Source organism: Ahaetulla prasina, chromosome 9 (genome assembly GCF_028640845.1).
Source record: "Ahaetulla prasina isolate Xishuangbanna chromosome 9, ASM2864084v1, whole genome shotgun sequence".
Lineage (NCBI taxonomy): Eukaryota > Metazoa > Chordata > Lepidosauria > Squamata > Colubridae > Ahaetulla > Ahaetulla prasina.
Window position 1 is genome coordinate 22809250 of NC_080547.1, and position 25146 is coordinate 22834395.

The window sequence follows — 25146 nt, forward strand, 5'->3', positions numbered from 1 at the left end:
GGTTATCATGCAGTGTGTTACATTCAGGAATTAGGCTGTAGATCACTTGTGTGGAACTCTGAAGGTTCTACCACACATAATGTGAACAAAAGACAAATGCAGATTTTTCCAAACCCATTTCCCTTTTTTTCCTTTCACCACTCCTTCAGGTCAAATTTAACAAAGCTCTTGCGGATTACTCGATCGCTCAATCCCCACGTCTCATTGATGGAATTGTTCTCACCAAGTTTGACACCATTGATGACAAGGTAAATGTGGGCTCATTTGAACTCCTTGCTTGAGACAGGCAGAACCTTTGACATGTTTTGGCTGGGGCTGAGGGGTGTCTTAGACCAGCTTGGCAGCCTCTAGGCAATTTTTGTGGAAGGCTCAAGAATTAAAGAATTGCAAGAAGCTCCAAGCCTTGCTTGCCTGATATGATGGCCACTGAACAGAACAAAAGGGCTGCATTTCTGGCTGCAAAAACAAAACAAAACTCCTTACTGTTTGCTTTGTAGATTAATTATGGCAACCGAAGTATTGATCCCTTTGCAATTATACCCACGGGGATATATAAGGTTGCTTGCCTTAAAAGAGCTGCTCAGGTTTATCCTGATTTGCTTGGTCCCCTGAAAGTCTGTATCACACGTGCTCTTTGCTTTCCTTCCCAGGTTGGTGCCGCAATCTCCATGACATACATCACTAGCAAACCGATTGTCTTTGTGGGAACTGGACAGACCTACTGTGACCTACGTAGCCTTAATGCCAAGGCTGTAGTTGCTGCTCTTATGAAGGCCTAAGCATCCATTATTGCACCAAATTCCTGTTTGCCGATGTCTTAGAATGTGCTTTCCAATGTGACTTTTCCTGGAAGCTTGCCTCACCTCCCCCCCCCCTTCATCCCTTGCTTTTTTTTTCCTTTTTTTTTTTTTTGGTATAGTGCAACAGAATAGAGGAGCGCTAGGAAAAAAATAAAGCCACTGTCCTCATTTCTTTATGTATATTGCACACTTTCCTCCCTGCAGTGCATGGGGTTCAGTTTTAGTGAGAGCTGCCTGTCTTCAGTTGTGTTCCACTTATTTAAAATGACACTGTCCTGCTCTAAAGTTCTTTGAGACAAGTCTTTCTCAAAATGCCTACTCTAGAGTATCTCCTTACTCCATGCTCCCTTGTCCAGTAAAGCCTTTTTTTTTCCCCTTGGTGGCGCTCTTTCTAGCTCATCCTTGGTTAGTGGTATCACAAGAGTTGAGGAAGAGAATTGTACTCCAGCCCTTGGCCTGACTGACATACCTCAGATTCTGCCTTGGGCCTGAACAGCTGCTCTGGATTACATTTTTGGGGATTAGAAACCAAAGGGGTGACGCCTGGACAAATGGCTCTTTCCTAGCAGTTAAATTAGCCGCCCCCAATTATTGTGTAGAGCAGAGATAGAGGCCGCTAATGTTGTAGGCTTCATAAACTGGCTTTGATCACAATTCCCCAACTGAAGACCAAAAAAAAAACCCTGCAACAGAGTAAGGGCAGATTTGCTCTCAAAGGAGGAAGTATGAATGTGAGCACTGCCGATTCTTTCACAAAGTCTTCTCATCAACCCCTTATGCATTAAGCTTGTCTGAATTGTCTATGATGACCCTGTGTGTATCTTTGCACACCATCTTCTATCCACACCAGAGAAGCAGATGGTTGTGTTCCCTGATGATTCTCTATGGACAGTTTCTTTATCTGGCCCCTTTCTCAGCCAACAGGGTCCTTCCCCCAAAGGGAAAAAATAAGTCTTTGTATGGATTTTAATTTTGGCAGATGAGCTTCTAGCCTAAGGAGTGGGTTTAATGATTTCTCTCTCCTCCATAAAGAAGCCAGCGCTGGAAGTCACTGCCTCGCCTCACCCGTCAAGGGGGAGGGATACACAACCAGCCAGCAGGAGCCACTGCATGCTATCCCATCTGCACTGGCTTTTGCTTTCCAAACCAATTTGTCCGCTTTTTTTCCCCCCTTCCTCCACTAGGGATAATCCCGGTGGCTGCCTGCTGCATTCCTCCCTTTCCTCCTCCTCTCAGAGTGCCTCTTGATCCTGATATAAAGTGCTATGTTGAATAACACCAATGTCTCCACAAAGACGCCTTGGTAGCTCGGCATTGCAGATGTGCTCTAGTGCAATAAGTTGAATGCTGCCTGCTGAAAATTTATATAAAATTTCTAAAACCTTTTCTTTGTCTTCCTGAATTTGAAAAGCCGGCTTCTCTAAGATCAAGTGTGATCAACAGGTTTTCTAGGTGTGCAGATTACTCACTTTCTGTTCTATTCTTGCTAGGCCCATCTCTAGGATTTTAGGAGGGCTTTGCAACAGCGGGACTCATGAAGCTGCTGTTGTTGAGAATGGATACATCCCCATGTTACTTTAAGCCTGTAGTTTGATATGAACAAGCAGGAATAAGGACTACATTCCCTGACCGGCCACCTGCTCACTGGACAGGTTGAAACAAAAATCTAAAAAGTTTTGTTTATCCAGTTGCTTCACCACTTTGTCTATTAAAGACCAAATTAACACACAAGCACCAACCCTTCACTTGGTTTATTTTTGGCTTAGTGTCATATACAAACCACCAGATTAGATTAGTCAGTAAACAATAGCTTTAAAAGATCACAATTTAGTAATATATAAAAGCAGACAAAATATAGTGAAATAAATCTAGCTAAGCTAGCTTCAGACCAGCATTCATCGAACAGGTAAACCACAAATTAGTCAACTATTATTTTAGTACACTATTGTGCCAACCCAGAATTTGGATAGCTATGTAAACCATGAGTTAGTGAACGAAAAGTACTGTATGCATATTATGCTGATTACCATCATGATTAGCAGCCATAATTTATATGTAAATCAGAGACAGATGAACTTTTAAAAAAATCCTAGGTTCGAATTTATACAAAGTAAAAAAGTTTTAGAAAATTAGACCTTTACATTTTTAAAAAATGTTCACATGACTCAGTCTAAATTTTTACAGAATATCAAAATAGAGGTAATAAACTCAGTTTTGACAGGATTGGTTTTGTTAAATACAAAACTTAAATAGAAAATGAGATCAGATTGAATAAACATGTCTGGGAAAATCTCTCTCGAAAGGAAATATAATGGCTTAAATCTACTGCAGTGTTTCCCAACTTCAGCAACATTTAAGTTGTATGGACTTCAATTCCCAGAATTCCTCAGACAGCCATGCAGTCATATAACTACAGGACCTGCATGCCACTTGCTCTGGCAACATGCCAAGCGTTCTTAGTTACTCCCCGAGTATCTTCAGTTGTTGTCTGTCCTTACTGAAGGGAGACATTCTTAAGAATATGGAGAATCATATAAAAAAGGCTGGCTGGAAACCACACAAAATGGTGCACAGGATTAACTTCTAGCTCCCAGAAGACTGAAAAGGCACAGGTTTTGAGTCTACCACCATATGGCAAATCACCAATTATCTCAACCATACATCCTTCATGTAGAACCCTGAATTTACAGAGAGGTAACTTAACGGCAGCTTTGAGAAATTCTCTCCTGTAAGAGGGATGGATGAGAGGAGAGCGGTTTGTATAAAGTACAGATCCTCCATGCATCGTATTACTTATCTAAGCAGAAGTGATGCCTCTCACCCCCTAAGGATTCTTGATGCTTAAACAGGCTAAGTTTTTTTTTCCACAAGGGGATCTAGCAAAGAACAGAACTGGGAAAACATGCTGTGGAATGTGCTTCCTGTTCCTCAGCATCAGGGTCTATTAAACGATCAGGAGTGTGTTTTTCTGCATTAATTCATCAGGAACAATATCAGTGTGTCCTGTAGGTTTCATCCAGTTGGTCCAATCTCTGGCAAATGAATGGACAAATACCTGGATGTTGCCCTAGTTACTCTACACACAGGAAACGCGCAATCTGTTTCACCTGATCAAACCAGGTTTCAGAGAGTTCTTAGGCTAAGGTATCCTGTAAAACACAGCAGTTTCCCTTTTAACAAGTATTCTTCCCTAAGAAACAAAAGTTTTTAAATTAGTCCGGTGGCAATAAACACCATTGGATTTATTGCTTTTCTTCACTTTTCTCTGCTAACACAGAACAATCACACAAAAAACACCACCTTAACCTGCCTTATTGGGAGTTTTGAAGCAGGGAAGTATCTACTGCCGTTCTTCTTAGGGCATTTTCCATCCCTGTAAGGTACTTTCTGCTATGTTGAGTCCTAAGCTTCTACCACACGTAAAAAGACAATTTTAGTGTGAGTGGTAGCTGCTGGTTAGAAAGATTTATCTTCCCAGCTGACTGCAAGGAATTCTGAATATTAAGTAAGTTCTGTACCTTTGTTTTCAATACGCACAGTATCTGTGCCATTCAGGTGTCCCCCCTGTCGTGAACCTGGGAGGAAGAAAAAAAAAGTTATCTTAAAACAGTGTGAAAGGTCAAAGAATGTATGAAAGAAATCCAGAAGCATTTTTAGCACCTACACTAAATCTCTAATTGGAAAACCTTGGAGTCTAAACTTCTAAAAAGCGGGTAGGTCCAATACAATCTGAACTAGATTAAGCTGTGTATATAATTTACATTGATGGTTGTAAATTGTAACCTATATTACATTTAAATATTGTTTAGAACACAGTTAATACTTTATTTTTTATTTATTTATTTATTTATTTTGTCACAACAGTATATATAAGCATAAGCATGAAAGTAACTATATAATATATAAGCATATATATAAGCATAAGTATGTAATAACTATATTAATTGGATATAATGAAAGGAAACAATAGGACAGGAACGGTAGGCACGTTTGTGCTCTTATGCACGCCCCTTACAGACCTCTTAGGAATGGGGTGAGGTCAATAGTAGACAGTTTTTTTTTACTGCACTTCATAAATTATCCCCATCTGTTGCATTAAAAAGAACTCAAAGGCAACTTTGGGGAGAGAGGGGGGCACACCCAAGAACCCAGGTCACACACCACCCAGCATCACTCTTAAGTGAGATGGGCAGATTCTAAATTTGATAAATCTATGAAATGAATAAGATCTGTTTGTCTTTGGGATTTCTGGACACACCAGTAAACTCATCTGTTAGAAAACAAATTTATTTTTATTTATCATAAAAAAAAGTGATTCTGGGCAGCACACAACCATTGAAAAACTCCAGTAAATATAGGAAAACATTATTAAAATAATTGTTTTCGTACCTGCTTGATTCCAGTTGGAGATCTCATTTGCCAGCCTCTCAAAATATTCTGGCAAGTCCGAGTATTCCTCCCCATAGGAGATGACCTTAATCCCTTTGTCAAGCATGTTCTCTCGGAGCTTCTTAAATTCGTCCACATCTCCACGACGCACAAGCATAAAATGCTCCAGATCTGACTTGTGTTTCACAGCTTCAAGGAAGAGTGCTTGGAAGGTTGTATCATCCACAGTCCAACCACAGCCTAAGAACAGGAAAGATTTGGCTTCGTACAACTTCTGGATCTCTCGCTTTAAAGAACAAAGCACACAAGCAAACAAAAAGATAAAATGTCTCTATCTTCATAAGAAGAAAGGGAAAAGTTACGATTATGAAAAGAGGAAAAAGTGATTTTTCCCCCAGAGAATTACAGTGAAAGCTTCTGCTTAAGGGCTATTGCAAATACACATTCAAACAGTATTATGATTCAATATTAACAAGACAGCACAATGAAAAAAACCTTCTACGAGGTACTGAGAGGAGATTCTAAGGATTAGTTCCCGTCTAAAGATGGAGCCATTTCTAAATCTCAACCTGTACCTGTTCTGGAGGAGATCAGTCTACAGAGAAAATTAAGACATGATTATCTTAACCATTCATGTCTTAAGCAAGCCAGGAACAAGTCAGAATCAACCCTGCAGATAAACACAGAAACTGTGACTTGGTTTGGCCAATCCTGGTTTTTTCCCCCACTTTTTCCAGCCTGATTAATTCAATGGGCAGAGGTTTGTTTGTTTTTTTAAAAAACAACAACCCAGGATTCAAAGTGTTGATTCTCTGCAGGATGATATGGGATAGGAATTATGTATGTTTAGGAGACATTTCCAGCCTAGCATGGCAGGCTGAAAATGGGCAGAATGGGGATGAGATGGAGTCTGTAGGAGTCTATATATATTGTCTCTTTCTCCCCTTCCAATTTCAAATGTGCCGCTCCAACACCATGGCTATTTCTAAATGCTTATAAGCTCACACATCAAAACTGCAAACAATCTTCATTCCAAAGTCAACAACTGTCGAAAAGAACCTGCCAATCTCACCATAACTTCTACGTTGCGTAGGACGTTCTGGTAACCAGCAGGATGAAGCACAATTCCGCTGGGATTCGTGTAGACTCCATGGATATGAAGAACACTCAGCTTCCTCTTCTCCTGTGCCCACTCAAGGACCTATTCAATATAAGCATCTAGGCTGAAAATTGCAGTGAAACAACAGCTGGAAGGCTACATCCCCATTCTAGAATCCACAGCAACTTCATGATCACTATTTGTTACTTTGACACTTTAATTCCCTTTCATGTCTCTGCTGCGGTCTCGTTCTTGGCTGCCAAACTTTGTTCCCAAGATTTTAGAAGTAGAAAGGAGACTACAAAATGTGTAGTTTCAGGGACATTTTATTTTGATTGCACCAACTTCTATTGGTGTTCAGCTATCAACAGTAGTTTGTAGATTCTCTAGAGCAAGTTTTCATTTGGAATTTAACTATTGAGAAGAGAACCAAAGCAAGCAATGTGCATTTGACAGTATTCTTATATCAAGCTAAGGCACAACACGATTTATTTGCTTTTGGCTTAGCGCAGTTTCCAAAGCCTACCACTTTTGGCTTATTAAATTTTTTCACGGGAGACTGCTCCACAAGATGTGACTCCTTTTAGGACAAAAAAAAGGGACACTGTTACCTTTTTCTCATCAGTGAGGTCAAGAGATTCAAGCTGTTTCCCTTGGTCAGCTGCATAAATTTCCAGCAAGTTATCGAAGTTGGTGGTCAGAACAAGGGCGCCGTCCTCCATCAGGTGAAGCACTGACCTCAGGAGCCGCTTCCCAGTGTCTTCCATCTTGGACTCCAGGTCATCAAAGACCTCATACAAGCAGTCTTTGAAGAATGAAGAACGGACATTGCTTGTGCGCTGCAAAGGAAACAAGACACACCAAAATCAGAATCTCATGCCACCTGCCCCAAGCAGTGTAGCCTCCCAGATGTGCTGAACTCTAATTCTCATCATCCTAAATAATGTGGTTATTGGAATTGAGAGGACACACAAGAAGGGCCTCAAGTAGGAAAAAGGTGACATGCCTCACCAGACTCCATATCTTAACCTGATAAAGGTTATCATCATCAAATTAGTTTGGATGCCCAGCTTCTTCTCTCCACCCAATTTTGGTTCTTTTAAAAGTAAGGTGTGGGGATCTTCTATGGAGACACATTTTAATGTTACTGGTTAAAGACCATGAGCAGAGGAATGTGTCACAGTGACACTATTAGAGGAAGCACAGCCATAATGCTCAGCCTTCTTTAAGGATGGAACTCAAAACAGGACCATTAGCCTTACTGGAAGTAAGTGCGACAACTGGTTTCAACACAAAGCATTGCTGCCAATGACATTCAGCTGGACAGCTGGAATTTTGCAGAGCCATCCATTCTTAGTGGGCCATCTGCAGCTCAGCTATTTTAAGCATATCTTTTATTTCAAGCCTGCAAAAGACTCTCTTCTGGGTGCCTCAACTCACAGGAGACAGTTTCTGGATCAGATCATGAGCAACATGGATGAGGTTTTTATTGTCCTCGAGACACTTCTGAAATTTTCTCCTCTCCTCCTCTTCCAGGAGGTCGAAGTCAATCGCAGCATCCAACAGGGCCTGGATTAAGCCTTTCCAAGATTTCAAGGCTGGCACTTGGGGAGCCACTGCTGCACTGATGCCAGTTCCAATCACTAGGACGAGATCCTGGGGCTTTTTGCATTTTAAACTTGGCAGGAGTTTCCTACAACCAAAGAGGACAGAAGGGAAGATGTGAACATAATTAATGATTACATTTCTCTCTTACCTTTTCTCCTACCGTAGGATCTTAAGTACTTGGTCCTTCCCCTTCATCTTCCTAAAAGTGCCATGAAGTAGGTTGTATTGTGAATTAATGACTGGAAAACAGCCAGAATGCTTGCAGTTCTTTAGAGGATAGCAGTGACAGAACTGTACAGTCTTAACCACTCTGGTGGTTATATTTGCAAGGTTAGCTACACTGAACCAAAAGCAGAGGACAATAGAAGTGCCTAAAGAAAGTATTCCCCTATGAAATGAAAACAGAAACAGAATAGCTGGCTGGAATTAGGATTTTGAAGTGCAAATTTCAGTCTGTAAAACTGTTCTTTGAAAAGTATCTCCCCATACATGCCAGAGAAAGGGCCAAAGTTTATTTTCACTCCCAATTCAGCAGCTATAGAGATCCATTTGAAAGTATCCCACCTACCTAGGCTTCTTTGCAGCTGGCATGCCGTCCTCCAGCAGAATTCCTTTGTGCAGCTTGAGATTCACATTAGAAGCCATCCAGTTTCTAGGATGAAAGAAGTTTTATATTAGGAAGCTATGTTCTCCAAGCAAGAGAAGATGCACAAGCTTTTAATAGGGACACGGACCAGAATTCCCAAGGTTATGAACTCAAATATAATCCCATTATTTCTAATGACTTCACCTGCTGATCAAGGGCCAAAACAGTGCTACCTTGTTTTTATGTGACACCGAGGAAGAACCAAATCTAAAGACTAACAAGAAGGGCCAAAGAATTTCTTTAAATTAGATCAGATTTTTCATAGTCTGGGCCTCCATACTAGCCAGCGACTGTCTGCATGACCAAGAACAATGGATTATGGAAATGTGCAGGTGAAGACTTCTAGAAGATGCTAGTTCTGTACCTGTTTTAAATTTGAGGAAGATTCCATGGCACATCTGAGAGATTAACAATAGGTGCAGATTAGCTACTGTCAAACCCCAGGCCAAAAAACAGTCCTTATTTCCTGCCTGAGAATGTGTGACTTATTCTTTTACAATTTAAGATGCTGCTGTTAGAGCTTGTTTAAAATAACGATGCCTTCAGGTTCAACCCAATTCCTGATGACTCACATAGATGCATCCATGTAATTTTCTTGGCTACAATATAATTGTAGTTTGCCATTTTCTTCTTTTGAGATGTTCTTATGACAGCCCAGTCCAATTAACAGCTAACTATACTTAGTTAGATGTTACCATAGGATAAAATACTCTTTACTAATGTAAAACTGTAATGACACATAACAATAACAGAAACAGCACACCCAGGTCTGCCAGGTACTTAGGGCATTTTTCTCCTGCAGTTTTCCTCCATCCCATCTATAATTCTATTTTAAACTGAGGTCTCACTCTTTCATTCTGAGATAGCCCCAGTCAATTGCCTAAACTAATTACCACAGAACACACTGATTCAATCCTTTTATGAGACTGCTAACAAAGGATAAAAAGACCAGGTTAAAAGAAAGCTTGGCTAACAAAAAATTGGGAAAGATAAATTTATTTATGTAAAGATCCCTGAAGGCAAGTTGTCCTTTAATTCAGCAGACACTCAACAAACAGCCTAAAACTCTAGAATGAAAACTGGATTAGTTTAGGAATGCCAGGAATAAGGGTTTCTATCCCTATTCTTCAGATATTAAACATTTTGGCAAGAAGTCTTCTCATCAAAAGGTTGTGTTAAGTCCTCAGGTGTGATTTGAGAAATAAGATAGTGACCTCTTGTAGATTATATGTGACTTGCTGTTCAGAATTTAGGGCTCCATCAGCAACTTTGGCAACATTCTATTCCCTTTCCTCTTTTTGTTGTGAAAACCAAACACAAGTCAAAAGTTGTATTCCGTATATTCCTTCATTTTGCTAGGAGGAAAACTCTTAAGAATGCCCAGATATCTCATGCTTGGTTGACCAAAACATTTATAGAACACTAATTGGGGAAGGAGATCAGTTTGGTATAAAGGAAAAAGACTGGCAGATCGCTTCTGAAAATCTTGCCAAGAAATCTGCAGGGACCTCTCTAGGCAATTGCCAGGAGTCAAGAATGATTTGAAGGCAAACACAGAGACATGAAATGGGAAGGCTACCGTGCAGTGTACAGATGGCAGGCTAAATCAAAATGCCTAGTAAACAAGCATGCATAGTTTATTCTCCATTGTATGTTGATCTTTAACCATGATTTGTAGATCATAATGCAGAATTTCCAGAAATCACAACTCATACACTAAGTCAAAATACTGATCAATCCCAAGTCGCAAGCTAAATGTCTATGGAGATTCTCAGTCATGTTTGTTTGTCCCATAGGTGCTTTTTTGAGAGGCAACTGGACTTTCTGGTTTTTCTTTGAAGATGTTTCGCTTCTCATCCAAGAAGCTTCTTCAGCTCTGAGGAAGCTTCTTGGATAAGAAGTGAAATGTCTTCAAAAAAAACCAGAAAATCCAGTTGCCTCTCTAAAAAGCACCTTTGGGACAATATGGCAAGCTGCAGCGATTGATAAAAGAGCGATGAACAATGTAAAGAAAAGTATGGTGCATCCGCCACACCTCTTGGCTTTATGTGTTGGACAAACCGCAACCGCAGTATAAATCAGTTTTACTGTCCTTAAGTTACAGATCAGAGACTGGCTGTAAGGCTAATAATAGAAAGCCTTAATCACCCACTCTGTGCTCTGCACCACATACAGATCATCCCCCAAAGGAGTCACTCTTGAGTCCAGGACCATCTATACCCACGTGAAGGATTTAAATCCAAGGCATTTATAACCCAGCTGAACTCTGAACTCTTACTTTCTAGTTCATACTTTTACCACAGCGAATCAACAATATATCTCCCACCCCTCCCCCACATTTCTGGGAAGTAAGTTAGTTGCCAAACATGATCTGCTGAGATGAAAAGCAGGAACAGAAAGAATTTTTGAGATGCAGGAACTATCTGATTTCAGTCCTGATTAATGCTGACAGTCTGCCATTACAAAATTTCCATACTTCCTGATTAAAAAAGAAACTTATCAGTTCAGAGAAATCACCTACTTCAAAAAGGCACACACACACCCCAACACATTCCACCCCAAACACACACTAATTGGCAAGGGTTTTATTTTTATATATATATTTATATTTTAAATATAAATAAATATATATATATATATCAAAACATTGTCTTTTGGAAGGCGGCTTAGATCCCTAATCAGCCATTTTCTCCAATGAATCTGTTCTCCCTACTTACATCCCAAGAAAACAGCCAACATGTCTCACTGCGAAGCCCATCAATCAGATTACACTCCATTCATAGATTGTGCTAAACCAGACAAGGGCCATTTTACTGCTCCTAAATCACATCTGGTGGCCCTTTGGCTGTCCTTGTCCAGGCTGTGATATTAGAAATCAAATGTAAGTAAGACGCAACATGTATTCTTAGCAGTAGCAGCTAATGAAAACCACATAATTTACTGGGTATTTTATATTATAAAATATAGAAAACCCGAATAACCAAAGACAGACATATATATATATATATTTATTTATTTATATATATTTGTTTTCTGAGGTTTTCGCGGGTGTTTGTATGTAGGTCTTTGGTTATTCGGGTTTTGTCTTGGCGACGTTTCGACGAAGTCTCATTCGTCATCTTCAGGCTTCAGCTTCGTGCTTCTGGGAGCAAACCCGAATAACCAAGACCTACATATATATATGTGTGCGTTTCCCCCCTTCATTTACCTGCTTTGCAGCTATAGCCTTTGCCAGTCCGGGGTGGGCACCGGGAGCCCCTTTGCAAATGCTGCAAAGCAGGTAAATGAAGGGGGGAAACACACACACACACACACACACACACACACGAAGAGAAAACACACACACAAAGGGAAAACACACACACACAGGGAAAACACACACACACATGAGAAGGGAAAATACACACACACACACACACACACACACGTGAAGAGAAAACACACACACACACACAAAGGGAAAACACACACACACAGGGAAAACATACACACACATGCGAAGGGAAAACACACACACACACACAACACACGAAGAGAAAACACACACACACACAAATGCACGAAGGGATCAGTTCCTCTTTTATACACACACACACACACACACACACGGAAGCAGCTCCTCTTTTACACACACACAGCCAACTGCACTGAAGGGAAATTCGGGAGCAGCTCCTCTTTTATACACACAATCACACACACGCGAAGAGAAAACACACACACACACGCGAAGGGAAAACACACACACACACACGGGAGCAGCTCCTCTTTTACACACACACAGACCCACACACACACCTGCACTGAGGGGAAACTCAGGAACAGCTCCCCTTCCAAACAGGCAGAGGGGCGAGGGCGGCCATTCAGCCACAGCCGGGGCGCCCAGCAGGCGAGGAGGGTCGCGAAGCAGCCCCAAACCGCCTGCCCTCCTCACCACCCCCAGCCCGCTCAAAAATCCCGGCCTCGCGAACGGAGCCTCCCGCCTAGTCAACGCCGCCGCGAGCTGCGCGAAACCCGCTTACCTCACGGTGGGAAAGGAGAACAACCGGCGCCGGAAGGAGCGGCATCTCCTTCCACACATAAACCTCTGCAACGAGTCTACATCCTAGAACGTCTCCCGCTCGCTCGCTCTCTCCCGCCATGTAGCCTCTTTCCTCGTTTCCATGGATACCAAATTACAGTGCAGAGAGGAGAAAGTGGTGGAATCGGCGATTCCGGGTTCCGTAACAGGCGTTTTTTTTTCCCCCTCCCTCCGTCTTTTCTCCTTATAATTAAATAGGGAAATCAGAAAGGTTGCTCAGGGATGAGCCTAAGCTGGATTCTTTATTTTCTGCTAAACTGTAACGTTTAGCATTATAACTATGTTATCTTGTGCAAGTCTGTACTGTGTATTTTATTTTATTTATTTATTTTTGTCACAACAGTATACACAAACAATTGTCATAGATAAAACAACGTATTTTGAAGAAAATATATATATGTGTGTAAAAAATATGCATCAACTATATCAATTTGATATAATGAAGGGAACAATAGGACAGGAACGGTAGGCACTTTTGTGCTCTTATGCACACCCCTTATAGCCCCTTATAGCCTATATAGTATATGAGATGAATAGAATAGAATAGAATAGAATAGAATTTTATTGGCCAAGTGTGATTGGACACACAAGGAATTTGTCTTGGTGCATATGCTCTCAGTGTACATAAAAGAAAAGATACGTTCATCAAGGTACAACATTTACAACACAATTGATGATCAATATATCAATATAATCATAAGGATTGCCAGCAACAAGTTATAGTCATACAGTCATAAGTGGAAGGAGATTGGTGATGGGAGCTATGAAACGATTAATAGTAGTGCAGATTCAGTAAATAGTCTGACAGTGTTGAGGGAATTATTTGTTTAGCAGAGTGATGGCCTTCGGGAAAAAACTGTTCTTGTGTCTAGTTGTTCTGGTGTGCAGTGCTCTATAGCGTCGTTTTGAGGGTAGGAGTTGAAACAGTTTATGTCCAGGATGCGAGGGATCTGCAAATATTTTCACGGCCCTCTTCTTGATTCGTGCAGTATACAGGTCCTCAATGGAAGGCAAGTTGGTAGCAATTATTTTTTCTGCAGTTCTAATTATCCTCTGAAGTCTGTGTTTTTCTTGTTGGGTTGCAGAACCGAACCAGACAGTTATAGAGGTGCAAATGACAGACTCAATAATTCCTCTGTAGAATTGGATCAGCAGCTCCTTGGGCAGTTTGAGCTTACTGAGTTGGCGCAGAAAGAACATTCTTTGTTGTCCTTTTTTAATGATGTTTTGGATGTTAGCTGTCCATTTGAGATCTTGCGATATGATAGAACCCAGAAATTTGAAGGTTTCTACTGTTGATACTGTGTTGTCAAGTATTGTGAGAGGTGGAAGTATGGAAGGGTTTTTCCTAAAGTCTACCACCATTTCTACGGTTTTGAGTGTGTTCAGTTCCAGATTGTTTTGATTGCACCACAAGGCTAGTCGTTCGACCTCTCGTCTATATGCGGATTCGTCATTGTCTCGAATGAGACCAATCACTGTTGTGTCATCTGCGAACTTCAGTAGCTTAACGAATGGATCATTGGAGATGCAGTCATTGGTATACAGAGAGAAGAGAAGTGGGGAGAGCACACAGCCTTGGGGCGCCCCTGTGCTAATTGTACAGGTATTCGATGTGATCTTGCTTAGCTTCACCTGCTGCTTCCTGTTTGTTAGGAGATAAGCCCTTGTTATTGTAGACCAGTTTTTCTTAATTTCAGCAACTTGAAGATGGGTGGACTTCAACTCCCAGAATTCCTTCCAGCCCTTCCTGTCGAAGACTACTTCAGCTTCAATCGCAACAATACACGAGCACACAATAGATTTAAGCTTAATGTGAACCACTCCAATCTTGATTGCGGAAAATATGACTTCAGTAACAGAGTTGTTAATGCTTGGAATAAACTACCTGACTCTGTGGTCTGTTCCCAAAATCCCCAAAGCTTTAACCCAAGACTATCTACTATTGACCTCATCCCATTCCTAAGAGGTCTGTAAGGGGCGTGCATAAGAGCACCAGCGTGCCTACCGTTCCTGTCCTATTGTTCCCTTCCGTTATATCCAATTTATATAGTTATTACATACTCATACTTACATATATGCTTATATATTGTATAGTTATTTCACGCTTATGCTTATATATACTGTGTGACAAAATAAATAAATAAAAATAAATAAAGTTGAAAATCATGGTTGTTGCACCACGATTTGCAGCATAGTGTTATGTCTGACTCTCAACTTTATGCCTTATTTGGGTTTTTTTAGTGTCTTTTATTTAGGTTTTAGTATAATGTATACTTATAGGTGGGGACATGGCGGCTCAGCGACTAAGTCGCTGACCTTGTCGATCGAAAGGCCGGCAGTTCAGCGGTTCAAATCCCTAGTGCCGTGTAATGGGCTGAGCTCCCGTTACTTGTCCTAGCTTCTGCCAACCTAGCAGTTCGAAAGCACGTAAAAAATGCAAGTAGAAAAATAGGGACCACCTTTGGTGGGAAGCATTCTGTGCGCCTTTGGCGTTTAGTCAAGCCAGCCACATGACCACGGAGACGTCTTCAGACGGCGCTGGTTCTTTGGCTTTGAAATTGAAATGAGCACCGCCCCCTAGAGTCGGGAATGAATAGCACATATGTGCGAGAGGAAACTTTACCTTTACTTATATTATATTATATTATATTATATTATATTATATTATATTATATTATATTATATTATATTATATTATATTACATTACATTATATTACATTATTAAAAGGGACACAGTGGCTCAGTGGCTAAGTCGCTGACCTTGCGGATCGAAAGGTCGGCAGTTCAGCGGTTCGAATCCCTAGGGCTGCGTAATGGGTTGAGCTCCCGTTACTTGTCCCAGCTTCTGCCAACCTAGCAGTTTCGAAAGCACGTAAAAATGCAAGTAGAAAAATAGGGACCACCTTTGGTGGGAAGATAACAGCGTTCCGTGCGCCTTTGGCATTTAGTCATGTTCGCCACATGACCACGGAGACATCTTCAGACAGTGCTGGCTCTTTGGCTTTGAAATGGAGATGAGCACCGCCCCCTAGAGTCGGGAACGACTATCACATATGTGTGAGGGGAACCTTGACCTTGATAGATAGATATAGATATAGATATAGATAGGTGGGGTTTATGATGTTGATAGGCGGCACAAAGATTGCCGATGTTTTTTCTCTTCCCTAGAACTCTTCAAATTCGCTTGACTCTTATGATTTGTGCTGGTTGAAGGATTCAGAATTTGAATCCATTGCATCTGGCAAGATGACATGTGTGCCTCCAGATGCTGGGCTGGAAGTCGCATCATTCCTACAACTTACTAGCCCCAATCCTGAGATTGTCCCATTTGCTCAACCAGGCAATAAAGTAGACAAAGCACTCGTGTGGACTTCAAGACTGTCTTTTATTCTCCATCTTTTAGAAAGAAATTCACCAGATTATTGTTAATGTCAGTAGTCTCAAAGGTGCTTCTTCAAAGAGGCAACTGGACTATTATTTTTTTTTCGTTGAGGAAATTAATGTCACTGGCGAGGAATCACTGAACAACAAGGATGCACCTGTTCTTCTGGCAGTATTGTGTTTGGAAGTTAGTATGATACCGAGAATTATGGACTTTTACGTTTAAGGAATGGCCAAGATGATGCAAATAGGTAACATTGAAAATATGCAATGGAAGAATCGCGATTCCTTCTGTGGTTTCTGCAAAAGAAGAAAATAATTATTGGAGCAAAGAAGTATCTTTATTTATTTATTTATTTATTTATTTATTTTATTTGATTTTTATACCGCCCTTCTCCCGAAGGACTCAGGGCGGTGTTTCTCTTTCTCTAAGATTGTGTGTCTTTCCTGAAGTATGACCTCCTTAGAATTGGATGAGTCCTTGGAAGACAACTCTACAGGAAAGGAAGTATCAAGCAGAATCAGAGACTGCTGATAGACTAGTCCAGGGGTCTGCACACTTGGCAACTTTAAAACTTGTGGACTTCAACTCCCAGAGTTCCTCATCCAGCAAAGCTGGCTGAGGAACTCTGGGAGTTGAAGTCCACAAGTCTTAAAGTTACCAAGGTTGGAGACCGGTGATGGGTTGCTACCGGTTCTCCCCAGTTCGAGAGAAACAGTAGTGGAAATAGAATAGAATAGAATAGAATAGAATAGAATTTTATTGGCCAAGTGTGATTGAACACACAAGGAATTTGTCTTGGTGCATATGCTCTCAGTGTACATAAAAGAAAAGATACGTTCATCAAGGTACAACATTTACAACACAATTGATGGTCAATATATCAATATAAATCATAAGGATTGCCAGCAACAAGTTATAGTCATACAGTCATAAATGGAAAGAGATTGGTGATGGGAACGATGAGAAGATTAATAGTAGTGCAGATTCAGTAAATAGTTTGACAGTGTTGATGGAATTATTTGTTTAGCAAAGTGATGGCCTTCGGGGAAAAACTGTTCTTGTGTCTAGTTGTTCTGGTGTGCAGTACTCTATAGCGTCGTTTTGAGGGTAGGAGTTGAAACAGTTTATGTCCAGGATGCGAGGGGTCTGTAAATATTTTCACGGCCCTCTTCTTGATTCGTGCAGTATACAGGTCCTCAATGGAAGGCAGGTTGGTAGCAATTATTTTTTCTGCAGTTCTAATTATCCTCTGAAGTCTGTGTTTTTCTTGTTGGGTTGCAGAACCGAACCAGACAGTTATAGAGGTGCAAATGACAGACTCAATAATTCCTCTGTAGAACTGTACCAGCAGCTCCTTGGGCAGTTTGAGCTTACTGCGTTGGTGCAGAAAGAACATTCTTTGCTGTCCTTTTTTAATGATGTTTTTGATGTTAGCTGTCCATTTTAGATCTTGCGATATGATAGAACCTAGAAATTTGAAGGTTTCTACTGTTGATACTGTGTTGTCTAGTATTGTGAGAGGTGGAAGTATGGAAGGGTTTCTCCTAAAGTCTACCACCATTTCTACGGTTTTGAGTGTGTTCAGTTCCAGATTGTTTCGGTTGCACCATAAGGCTAGTCGTTCGACCTCTCGTCTATATGCGGATTCGTCATTGTCTTGAATGAGACCAATCACTGTTGTGTCATCTGCGAACTTCAGTAGCTTAACAGATGGATCGTTAGAGATGCAGTCATTGGTATACAGAGAGAAGTGGGGAGAGCACACAGCCTTGTGGGGCCCCTGTGCTAATTGTACAGGTATTTGATGTGATCTTGCTTAGCTTCACCTGCTGCTTCCTGTTTGTTAGGAAGCTTGTGATCCACTTACAAGTCTGTTCCGGTACCTGTAGCTGGTTTAGCTTAGTTAGAAGAATGTCTGGAATGATGGTATTGAATGCTGAACTAAAGTCTACAAAAAGGACCCTTGCATAGGTCTTTGGAGACTCAAGATGCTTGATGTTAGAGCGAACCGGTTCACTCTGACCATTAGCTGTACCCTCCCGCTCACCCCTGCGCTATACCTACCTTTATTCCTTCATTTTTAGCCAAGCTGAAAGGCCCGGCAGTGCGGATTGCCATGCCTCAGCTGTTCAGCAATTCAGTGCACCTGCGCAAAGCGTAGGTTTGGCATGCCTGCAAGCGTAGCAAGCACATGAGTGCCAATCGCACGCAAAGCACGTGCGCAAAGCGAACTGGTGGCGACCCATGATCTGAAGGGCTCAAAGCTGAGGAATCCTGGTCTAACTGCACAAAGTAGCTGTCTTGTTCCTCCACACAAATAAGGAAGAGATGATTTTAGACTATAAAGCATCGAAGTCAGTGGTGGGATTCAAATTTTTTTTACTACCGGTTCTGTGGGTGTGGCTTGGTAGGCGTTGCATGGCTTGGAGGGCGTGGCAGGGGAAGGATACTGTAAAATCTCCATTCCCTCCCCACTCCAGGGGAAGGTTACTGCAAAATCCCCATTTCCTCTCAATCAGCTGAGATTCGGGAGGCAGAGATTAGATGGGGGCGGGGCCAGTCAGAGGTGGTATTTACCAGTTCACCGAACTATTCCAAATTTCCATCACCGGTTCTCCAGAACTGGTCAGAACCTGCTGAATACCACCTCTGATCGAAGTGTCTCTCCCCTTTTATCCGAAATATAGAGATCTTATTTCAACAATCTATTACAGGGGTCTCCAACCTTGGTCCCTTTAAGACTTGTGGACTTCAACTCCCAGAATTGAAGTCCACAAGCTGGCTGAGGAACTCTGGGAGTTCAAGTCCACAAGTCTTAAAGGGACCAAGGTTGGAGACCCCTGATCTATTATAAACTCTGTACATTATTAGATAGTCATTTCCAGCAAGCATAGCATTCAAAGATAAGCAGTGTTTTACCTCAGCCCAGTAAATAGGGATATCACCACAAAGGATATTTATAGTTGTTCCAAGAGTGGTGTGAACAGCTAGTTTTCCCTTCTTGAAGCTGTAGACCAAGCTGTTGTCTTCTGATGCCTTTATGAAAGAAGATGAAATGGCTTATAAACAAATTGGTAGAATGCATTGGAACTTAAATTTCATCAAAATTGGCAAAGAAATTTGCATATTTTTCATGATCCAGTTCCTTGACTTGGAAGATTCTTTTGGTGAAGAAGTCCATGGTTGCTATAATAGCTCATATTGTTATATTTTGTCCTCAAGACATCTTCAACAAGCCAATATTAACCCAGTGTAAAACGAACCTAAAATTGATCTCTGTTATTCACTGTTTAAAGATTTATACTGAATAATATATGTAGCTCAGGGTTGAATTGTTGTTCTCACTTCATTTCTCTTCCTGCAGATGTTTTGTTACTTGGCTACCTAATATCAATGCATAGAGGTGTTAAATTTGCTGGCTACTGTAGTGTCAAGTTGCTCTACTAGCTTTTAAAAGATCTGTTAAAAGATCTGCTAATGACCTTATGAGCTCAGCCAATCCTTATCAATCTAGATCCTGCAGACAACAGTCAGTCAGGAGGTGAACACAGGGAATTATCAGCCCAAACAATGCTTATTTATTGTCCTCAGTAACCAGTAACTTTTGGGATTCCACAGGGTGAATCCCTCGTTTTTTCTACCAATCACTAGTATCCAGTGGTGAAATGTAAAATTTGTTACTACCGGTTCTGTGGGCATGGCTTGAGGGTACTTGGGGCGTAATGTGACCGGGTGGGCGTGGCCAACTTTTTTTTTTAACTTTTAAAAGCATTTTTTCTACAACCTCTTTGGCTGAAGAGGTTGTAGAAAAAATGCTTTTAAAGGGTTCTGACAATCCCAGCTGAGTTGCCTGATCGTCAGAGGCTTTTCTTTTCTTTTAAAAGCATTTTTTTGGTGGAAGGAAAAATGCTTTTAAAAATAAATAAAAAAAACCCTCTGATGATCGCGCAGCTCAGCTGGGCATGGTGGGGGCAGGGATTTTTGCTACCGGTTCTCTAAACCACCTGCTGCCATCGCTACCGGATCAGGCGATCTGGTCCAAATCAGGAGCATTTCACCCCTGCTAGTATCTCTCATCCCTACCCAGATCTACTACCTAGTTCTAAACTTGTATGTTGAACATTGACCTATTTCTTCACAAAAAGAAAAATTCTAGCATGCCCCACCATCCATCCATCCATCTATCCATCCATATCTATCAATCTATCTATCTATCTATCTATCTATCTATCTATCTATCTATCTATCTATCTATCTATCTATCTATCACTGTTTGAGGAGATGCTACATCAGAAAAAGTTGTAGCAACAAATAGAAATGGATAGATTGAAAAGTTTGTAGAACTTCCCAGCTGCCATTGCAAGAATCTTGTTACCTTTGGAAAGCTTATACTATACTAGCAGTTCTGCATTTCAGAAACTTCCCCACTATCCCAGCATCGATTTGTGCTACAATTGGGAAATGCCCTTCATGTTATGTGTGAATGCAGTTGTTCTGTTTAAACCAAATCCTACTGTAGTGATTTGCTATGATCATATATATGATAGGAACAAGCATATCTGTTCTCGGGCAAAGTAATCCTGATGGCTATTGTTTTATTTTTGTCTGTCTGTCTGTCTGTCTGTCTATCTTCTATATCTATCTGTCTGTTTGCCTGTCTGTCTGTCTGTCTATCTAGCATATATCTCTGTCTATATCATCTATCATCCATCCATCTATCTATCTAGCTAGCTAGCTAGCTAGCTAGCTAGCTAGCTATCTTCTATATCTATCTATCCATCTATCTATCTATCTATCTATCTATCTATCTATCTATCTATCTATCTATCTATCTTTAGATAGATAGCGTAGATGGATTTCTACGCCATCCATCTGACTTAAATGATACTTAAATTGTTAAAAATCCTTTGCTAGGTTATCCCTTCTACATCGTATTATTTGACAAAGAATGCAGCAAGCAATTCTCCCCACCCCCTTCTTTCTCACCTGTTCATCAAAATGTTCGATTCTGTGGGTGATGTCATTTAAACTGGGAAGGTCAATTGAATCCATTGCCACCACTGAGCATTCTTTTCGATCCTTAATTCGGATGCCAATCAGATGCTAGGAGCAAAAATAGAACCAGCGTGCTCAGAATCAATGAAAGGGTTTTGAGACTGTAAATGTTAGCAAAGTATTAATTAGACCATGGAATTGGATGTCTCAATAGCTGGTAGACTCCCTTTTATTGGCTTTCAAGCAAAGGCAAGAAAGCTGTCTGCCAGTGATGTTTTAATTTGGATTTCTGCACTGATTAGGAAGTTGGACTCAATGTCTAGGGATGCCCCTCAACTCTGAAGTAAAAAGGAGTCCCTGTAGATTTTAGGGGGCGGTGCTCATCTCCATTTCAAGGCCGTTGAGCCAGCACTGTCCAAAGACAATTCCACAAGTCATACGGTCAGCATGATGTCACAGAGCACTGTTACCTTCCCACCAAAGTGGTAGCTATTTATTTGCATGCTTTCGAACTACTAGGTGGGCAGGAGCTGGGGCAAGGATGGGAGCTCCTGGCAATTTATTTATTTATTTATTTATTTATTTATTTATTTATTTATTTATTTATTTATTTATATTTATATACCGCCCTATCTCCCTAAGGACTCAGGGCGGTTCACAGGCAGTTAAAACACATATAAATACAGATTAAAAACAACAATTAAAAAACTTATTCTATAGCCTAATTTTTAAAACAATATAAATAATAAAAACCCCTTAAAACCAATTTTTTAAAATCTAATCCAGTCCCGCGCAGATGAATAGGTGTGTTTTAAGCTCGCGACGAAAGGTTCGGAGGTCCGGAAGTTGACGAAGTCCTGGAGGGAGTTCGTTCCAGAGGGTGGGAGCCCCCACAGAGAAGGCCCTTCCCCTGGGTGTCGCCAGACGGCACTGCCTAGCTGACGGCACCCTGAGGAGTCCCTCCCTGTGAGAGCGCACGGGTCGGTGAGAGGTATTTGGTAGCAGTAGGTGGTCCCGTAAATAGCCCGTAAATTGGATTGGAATATTTCTTACATGTTTGTAGTCAAAGACAACTGTTGCCGAAGTCTTATTGGTCTTGATCAGAAAGGCAGCCACTCTTTCCTGGTTGCTCACCATCATGGTCCGCTCTATTGACTGACCATCCTTTCCATTGCTGATGGTTTTGATTATCTGCACAGAAGACAAGGCACAACTAGGAAGCATGTTTTGTGTATTCTTCTTTGTTGGCATAATTCATCTCCAGGGGGGTCATCTGAAAAGTCACTGCATAGGTCAGTGATGGTGAACCTTTTCAGCACCGAGTGTCCACACCGGAATGCGCACACACACGAGTGTGCGCCGGAGCACCAGAAATGCAGAGACCAACTGGCCAGTGTGCGCATGCATGGTGGCGAATCTATGGCATGCATGCCAGAGATGGCATGCAGAGCCCTCTCTGTGGGCATGTGCATCGTTGCCAGCTACTCATCTGGTTTCCAATGCGTGCCAGCCACCTGGTTGCACTGGAGCACCGGAAACCCAAAGACCAGTTGGCTGGCACCCATGCGCGTGCCGTCCAGCAGTTCTTTGGGTTTCTGGCACTACAGCACACGCAAAGACCAATTGGCTGGTGCGCATGTGCGTGCTGGAAACCCGAAGACCAGGTGGCCAGTGCATGAATGCACATTGGCCAGCTAATCTTTGGGTTTCTGGTGCTCTCGCAAGCGCAAAGACCAGCTGGCTGGCACGCATGTGCGTACCGGAGCACCAGAAACCCAAAGACTAGCTGGCCAATGCACATGCATGCACCTGGTTTTCAGGTTTCTGGTGTGCACAGGCGTGCCAGCCAGCTGGTCTTTGTGCGCACTGGAATGCTGGAAACCGGAAGACCAGTGGGCTGGCATGCACATGCACACTGGCCCACTGGTCTTCTGGTTTCTGGTGCTCCGGTGCAACCAGATGGCTGGTACGCATGTGCGTGCCAGAAGTCACCAGAACAGCTGGTGACAGCACGTGTGCCCACAGAGAAGGCTCTGCGTGCGACCTCTGGCATGCGTGCCATAGGTTTGCCATCATGGGCATAGGTAATCCTCAACTTATGGATACAACTGGGACCAGAATTTCTATTGCTAAGCAAGGGAGTTAAGTGGGTTGTGCTCCAATTTTATGAACTTTCATTTCCATGGTTGATAAATGAATCACATGGTTATTAATGAATCCAGCTTCCCACACCAACTTTGCTTGTTGGTAGCTTGCTCAGAAGATCACAAATGGCAAGTACATGGCCCTGGGAAGCCTCAGCCATCATAAATACATTTTTTTTTTTTATTTTTTTATTTTGTCAAACACAACAATATATATAAGTATAAGCATGAAATAACCACACAAAATGAATACGAGCAAAGTGTTGTGTTTGCGCCCCCCGAGCCAGGCCTCCTGCCAGAAAGTGACTTGGAAAGTGAGGGGGAAGGGCCATCAGGACTTACCTCGGGAGCACCGGCTTCCCTGGCTCAGCTCCAGGAGCCAGAGGCAGGCCAGGTGGAAGAGATAATGAGGCCTCCGTCCCCTGACTCTTCCTCCCCCAGGCCACGCCTCCAGACCCGGCTGATGGCAATCAGGCCTGGCTGGACCCTAGGTTTCGTAGGCAGGAGAAGAGGGAACAACAGAAACAGGGGTGGGGCAGGCCTAGGAAGTGCTGAGTCATGGAGCCACACCCCACAGGATATAAAGGCAGCAAGAGCTGCTGTGCCTCTTCGTAGCAGGCAAATTAACTGCTTAACTAAGAGCTGAAGTACTGTTTGACTCATCGGCGTCGAGGGAGATAACAGAGACACTTGGCAGACGCTTGCTATTTTGCTGCCAGAGCTGATAGTGCTGGCTAATTAAGCCATCGCTCGGACAGAGGCGAAGGGGGACAGAACACAAAAGGGAAATTAGGACAGGAACGGTAGGCACACTGGTGCTCTTATGCACGCCCCTTACAGACCTCTTAGGAATGGGGTCAGGTCAACAGTTAAGACAGTTTAAGCTTAAAGTTTTGAGGATTTTGGGATGAGACCACGGAGTCAGGTAGTGCATTCAAGGCATGTTTTCTACAATCAAGATTGGAGCGGTTCACTTTAAGTTTGAATCTATTGTGTGCTCATGTATTGTTGTGGTTGAAGCTGTTACTAAGTCCCAAAGTTTGATCACACAACTGTAGGGATGCTGCACGGATTGCAAGTGCAGGAACTGGTCAGAAGTCACTTTTTCAGCACTGTCCTAACTTCAACAATCAGTAAATGCTCAAGGACTGAGCACTTAGAGCTCCTACTCACCCTTTCAGTGTATTCCTGAGTAATATACACTCCAATGAGAATGGCTGCAATAATTACTGCTGTCAGAAGCACCAACACCGAGGAGATGAGAATGACTTGCTTCCTGTCTTATGGGATTCTGGGGATAAACTTGAATCCCTAGGAAAAGAGTCGGCAGCTTAGTTGGTAAACGGAAGTTCAGAAGAATGTTATTGTACCCAGGAGTGAAATGTTCCCAGTTCGGACTGGATCAGCCGATCTGGTAGCAATGGCGGATGGTTCGGACAACCAGTAGCAAAAATCCCTGCCCCCACCCCCGACCCATGCCCACCCAATCGCCCGCTTGCCGCTTCTTTCTGGCTCACTTGCTTTTCCTGCCCGAAGGGTAGAAATAGGTTGCAAAAAATGCTTTTAAAAGGTAAAAAAAGAGGCTCTGACAATCACAGCTGAGCCGCGCGATCGTCAGAGCCTTTTTTTTAACCTTTAAAAGCATTTTTTTTTTTACAATTTATTCGGCCGAATAGGTTGTAAAAAAAAATGCTTTTAAAAGTAAAAAAAAAAGATAGCGTGCCACAGCTGATCACACACACACACCCTGCCTGCTGTTCTGCTTACCCCATGCCTCCTTTTGGTGTGCACCGCACATGTGCACACACCCCTCGCATTTGGGGCATGGTGTGCGCACCATGCGTTTGGCACGCGGTGCGCATGCGCAGCCAGAAAACCGGTAGTAAACGGGTTCAGATTTCACCACTGATTGTACCCTCTCCCAAATCTCACCCATCTTTTTCTTCTTAGGTGGGCATTTTTACAGGAAGCAAAAGAGGGCACCAAATGCCAGAAAAC

At 42.1% G+C, this 25146-nt stretch overlaps 3 protein-coding genes across 6 annotated transcripts in view; 2 read left to right on the forward strand and 1 right to left on the reverse strand.

Annotated features, from left to right (window-relative positions):
• The window catches only part of SRPRA (SRP receptor subunit alpha), an 18300-nt gene extending 16115 nt beyond the window's left edge, over positions 1 to 2185 (forward strand). Inside the window, exons 13-14 of the mRNA XM_058194713.1 lie at positions 150 to 248; positions 651 to 2185. Of these exons, the coding sequence (XP_058050696.1) occupies positions 150 to 248; positions 651 to 779 (228 nt within the window). The 3' untranslated portion in view covers positions 780 to 2185. The remainder of the gene's footprint in view (positions 1 to 149; positions 249 to 650) is intronic.
• FAM118B (family with sequence similarity 118 member B) overlaps positions 1 to 12680 on the reverse strand; it is a 23886-nt gene extending 11206 nt beyond the window's left edge. Inside the window, exons 1-7 of one of the 4 annotated variants that reach the window (XM_058194724.1) lie at positions 12562 to 12680; positions 8465 to 8548; positions 7729 to 7981; positions 6900 to 7127; positions 6262 to 6390; positions 5190 to 5475; positions 4319 to 4375 (exon numbers count right to left, since the gene is read on the reverse strand). In XM_058194724.1, the coding sequence (XP_058050707.1) occupies positions 4319 to 4375; positions 5190 to 5475; positions 6262 to 6390; positions 6900 to 7127; positions 7729 to 7981; positions 8465 to 8548; positions 12562 to 12620 (1096 nt within the window). In that variant the 5' untranslated portion in view covers positions 12621 to 12680. The other 3 variants (XM_058194723.1, XM_058194726.1, XM_058194725.1) reach the window with 3 other exon arrangements.
• Positions 12681 to 13435: 755 nt separating this feature from the next.
• LOC131203974 (actinia tenebrosa protease inhibitors-like) overlaps positions 13436 to 25146 on the forward strand; it is a 55735-nt gene continuing 44024 nt past the window's right edge. The window contains exon 1 of the mRNA XM_058194727.1: positions 13436 to 13630. Within this exon, the coding sequence (XP_058050710.1) occupies positions 13624 to 13630 (7 nt within the window). The 5' untranslated portion in view covers positions 13436 to 13623. The remainder of the gene's footprint in view (positions 13631 to 25146) is intronic.